The sequence below is a fragment of the Osmia bicornis genome, unplaced genomic scaffold, assembly GCF_907164935.1.
Source record: "Osmia bicornis bicornis unplaced genomic scaffold, iOsmBic2.1, whole genome shotgun sequence".
Lineage (NCBI taxonomy): Eukaryota > Metazoa > Arthropoda > Insecta > Hymenoptera > Megachilidae > Osmia > Osmia bicornis.
The window spans coordinates 26,641-31,248 of NW_025791301.1; the positions used below are offsets into that span (position 1 = coordinate 26,641).

Below are 4,608 nucleotides of genomic sequence, written 5' to 3' on the forward strand. Positions count from 1 at the left end.
CAAACCCCTTTCTTTGTGCTCTTCGTGTGGAATATTTTCAAGTGCAGCGCACTCAACGAAGAGACGCAAGTTAGGGGGAGCGCGGACAGGATACGAAGATGAGAAAATCAAGTCAATACCCTTCCTTGCGCCTCCCGCAGGGGAATTTCTTCCAAGTGCAGCGCACAAAACGGGAAACGCAAGGTCGGGTTATGTAAAATAAACCCGGACGTAACAATCCCCCCCCCCCCTTAAAATCATTGCCGTCCCCGGCGATGTGGGGGTGCGGACGCGTGGTGGTGCTCGCGCCGCGACGCGATTCGCCCTCCCGCGTTCACTGCAAAAACGGTTGGTATGCCCGGTCGTGGAAGACTCTAAGTAACAGAGACTGCCGTGCTCTCGCCCATCTCTGTACATTTGTTTCGCCGACCCAAAGACTAAGTACCGCGTCCCGTCCTTCCCGTCGTACTATGTCGGTCACTCCGGTGATTGTCTGCTGGGTGATGCCCTGGCATCCTTCCACATTGAACTTTGTTAGGGCCGGACATCCGCGGACTACTTGGCAGACCTCCTCGTCCGTCACTCCTGCGGAATCCCGACATTGTATCTCCTCCAGGGTTCTTATCGCGGCCAGGGGTTGTATTCCTACGCTGGGATGCATATTGACCAGGTGCACTTGGCGGAGTTTTGGGAGCGCCTCCAAGGGCTCCAATCCAAACTGCCCTCGTATATTTGAGCATCCGGATAAGTCCAAACGTTCCAATTTTCCTAAGTGTTGGCCAATGTGGAGGACCAATGAATTAGATACCCATCCGCAGAATCGTAAATCCAGTATGCGCAAGTTGCGGAATACCGAGACCAATGTCGCTCCCTCGTCTGCCGGTCCCATGTTCAACTCGATGAAGGGCAGCTGCAGGTCTTCCGGAACAGGCAGGTCCTCCAATTCTGGATCGAGATATACGGGATCGAAACTTACCCCCTGTATGCGGAGTTCCTCCAGAGTGTCATGTATGGCCTGATTTTCCATCAAGGCCTTGAGTGGTTCTATTGTGGTTAGGGTACGGCACCCCGACAATTCCAGGTCAACGAGGCAACGCATTGCTGTGAGCGTAGCGGCAACAGCTTCTGAGAGAAGCGACGGACAGTCTTTAAGCCGCAATGTCTGTAACGATCTCTGTATCCACGGCATGGATTTGCCCTGGAATTCCGTGCCTGTGGCCGCGAAAACATTTAAACCGGACGCTACCGCAAACAGAAGGCGTTAAATCGCGAATCGCGGGAGGACGAATCGTCGCGCCAGTTAGATCTACATTCGCTAGAAACGGGCATCCCCGGACGGCGATTGAGAGGACCTGAGGTCGGAGTCTCCCTGACACGTTGCGGTCATTTAGTAGCAGGCTCGTGACATAAGGGCCCAATCGTTGTACTGCCCAGTAGAAACCCTCCGTGGAAATCTTCTTCCCCTCCCATCCGTCTGGCCAGCGTCAATCGTCGGAGTTGAGCTCCCGAATGCTAGAATATGAGGCAAGGACACCTTGCCTCCAAGCACGGCTGACGCCCTCGATCCGTGCACGGTCACTAAATCTGAGGAGCCTTGCTACCTTAGCAATTACCTCAATTGGAAGCGGAGGCGAGTAAACCCGCTGCAATCCCGGAAACGGGTCGACACGAGGCCTTGGCCGAATCAAGTTAGTTTCGTGCCAAGGATCAGCCTTCTTAACTGAGATCTTCCTTTTGTGAAGGGTTGGGCCCGTTCGTTTGGCCCAAGCGAGGGCTTCGCTTGCCTGAGTCGCCGTTGGGAAGGTGATGAACCCAATTGTCCCTGACGGTTTCTGGATAATGGCCGCATGTTGAGGCTGGAACTCGCTGAACACCTTCAGCAGCGCCTTGTTTCTGGTAAACGGGGCCAGATTGGCCACGAATACCCTCCGTCCCTCATTATCTTCCTTTCGAGTGTAGCAAGTAGCCATCGTTATAGCAGGTCTAAGGGGATGCAAAGTTCATAGATACATTTGCGAAATTAACATAGAATTTTTCAATAAGTGCTGGAAAATTAGTTGTTCAATCCGCTCCTGCAAAGAGAAATATACAAAGGAACGCAATGCGCCAGTCGACCCTTCCACAGAATTTCGGTTGCCTCTTCGTCGAATCATCTGGTTTTAATTCGCGAGTAAAAAGGCCGACTGTGCATTGTAATCAAACTTTTCCTGTCTTCCAGAATTTTAATTTGTCTATATGCCTAGAAAAGAGGTTACCCATTTCATCTTTCAATACGACGTTATGTTTCGGCGTAATTTCCGTTATTTCGTAAGGACCGTGATACCGTTTGCCAAACTTCCCTACCCTTGGCTCAACCAGGACGTATGCCATGTCTCCTACTTTACCCTTAAATGGATGCGCTCTTGCATCATAATATGATTTCGATTTGATCTTTGCTCGATGTAAGTTACTTCCTGCGATTTCCTGCATTTCGTTTAAACGGTCATTTAAGTCGCGTATATATCCGTCGTAAGTCGGAAGGTCGTCATTTGCAGAAAATGCTGTAGGGCATCGTGCACGCTTTCCATAAATTAATTCGAAAGGTGTAAATTTCGTACCCTCGTGCACGGAAGTGTTATATGCAAAAATCGCGAAAGGAACTAACCTGTCCCAATCGTCGAAATTACCAAGATAGTGGGTAATATAATCTACTAGTACCGCATGGCTACATTCTAGGGCACCATTAGTTTGAGGTCGATAACCGGAAGTGGTTATGTGTTGAATGCCAAACATTCTCGCCATGGTAGAAAATACTTTGTTCAGGAAACTGGTACCTCTGTCAGATAAAATGACTTTTGGTGTACCGAATTGTAGAATAAGATGAGTTACTAATGCGTGAGCTATTGTTTCTAATTTGATATTAGGAACCGGAACTGCTATACAGAATTTCGTAAGGCTATCTTGCATTGTAAGGATGTGCCTGTTTCCATCAGGTGTAGTCGGAAGAGGCCCGACAGTGTCTATCGCTACCTTCGCGAACGGTTCTACGGGTGTATCGGTAATAACCATGGGTTCACGCGTTTTATTCCTCGAAATCTTTTGCGTTTGACAACTCGTGCATTGTCGTATGTACTCTTCTATTTGAGCACGCATATTCGGCCAGTAGAATCTTTCGCGTACTCGTTGATAGGTTTTCGTTACCCCCTTATGACCGCCTACGAGGCTCCCGTGCATTTCCGCGATGATTTCGTTTCGAATTTCGCTGGGTGGTAATTGCACGCGCCCGTAGCAAAGGGTGATCTTCACGTCGGAATCTTTAAAAATCTTTCTTAATATTCCGGGTAATATGTCCTGCGGTAATGCATCGGTAAGATCGTCGAATCGCGAAATCCGGAAGGTATTCAAGTTCAATTCGGATAACTTTAATTTGAGCTTCCGTATGGCTGACTCCAATGTTGCGACCGAAGGATTGTCAGTAGAGTTCTTCTGTAATACGATGCTAAAAATTTTATTTTTACCACGGTCTGTTACTATTATACTGCCCGGTTTCAATTCCGATCTTCTTAGCGTTTCGAGGTCTATTACGCCGATATCAACGAGCAATTCGCTTACTGGTGCGAGTCGTAAATCGCTACTAAGAAAATGCACGTAATTGTCCCTGTAATAGGTCAAATTTTCTGAAGCAAAGGTTACTGTTTTTGGAACTTCTAATTTTCGAGGCGGATCCGAGTATAGATCCTCTGAATCCATGAGTATATTCGCGGAGGAAGCGTGTGGTAACACGTCGGTTTGTACTAGAGTGTTTTCATCCTGTGTCGGTGGATTTTGTTCTAAAACCGTTTTATTTCGTGGTGTTGATACGGCTATTGGCGGTAAGGATGGAGGAGTAGCAGGTAATTGTGTTTGATGTTGAGGTCTGTATATTATAGTGTCCTGTATAACGTCCTGCGTCCGTTGCGTTAAGTCGTCTAGGTGTTTATGTAAGTCGTCAACGTCAGTCTCTGCGTCTGAATTTTTAGCGACTTGCGTAGATAGATTTTCTTTGTCGGGTGAAAAGTCAAAGAATTCATGATCGCTATCTGAGTAAGGTGTTTTAAAAAGTTCTTTATCAGAGTCGACATTGGCAAGGTCCGGCTCGAGTCCTGAGGTCGGGGGTACTCCCAGTGCTCTCGGGCATGACCCCAAGCTCGGTAGGACGCTCCTACGACGAACGAAAATCGGTGGTTCGGACGCATCTGAATCGACGTCGAATGTATCACTGTCTGAAGTTACGTCTGTTGAGGTATTTGAAGTAATTATAATGGCAGATTTCGGTAATGAAAGAGGTGTAGTGGATGAAGGTTGAGCCATTGGTTTGTCTGAAGATCTGAGCCGAGTTCGAGCGGAGATGGCTTCCGGATCATGAGTAGGTGGAGGTCTCGGTTTTGTTTTTGATCCTAGCGGTCTTCCTACCCTTCGTTTGACAATCGCAGGCCCTAATTCGGAGCCGGATGTTTCAGGTGAATCCGTAACCGGTAAAACAACTTTGGGCTTCGTAGCACAACGCGCGTTGTTTGATTTGACAAGCGCACTCGTACGTAAGAATCTCTTAATCGTCTTGATAACCGAAGGCGGTTCACGCTTTTTCGCGAGGGGAGCAGCCTGGGGGAA

General features: G+C 48.2%; 1 protein-coding gene across 1 annotated transcript; it reads right to left on the reverse strand.

Moving 5' to 3' along the window:
* Positions 1 to 313: 313 nt before the first annotated feature.
* On the reverse strand, positions 314 to 1,168 carry LOC123988940 (F-box/LRR-repeat protein 15-like). The gene has a single exon (XM_046289699.1). The coding sequence runs from the start codon at positions 1,166 to 1,168 to the stop codon at positions 314 to 316; it is 855 nt and encodes a 284-aa protein (XP_046145655.1).
* Between the last annotated feature and the right edge of the window lie 3,440 nt (positions 1,169 to 4,608).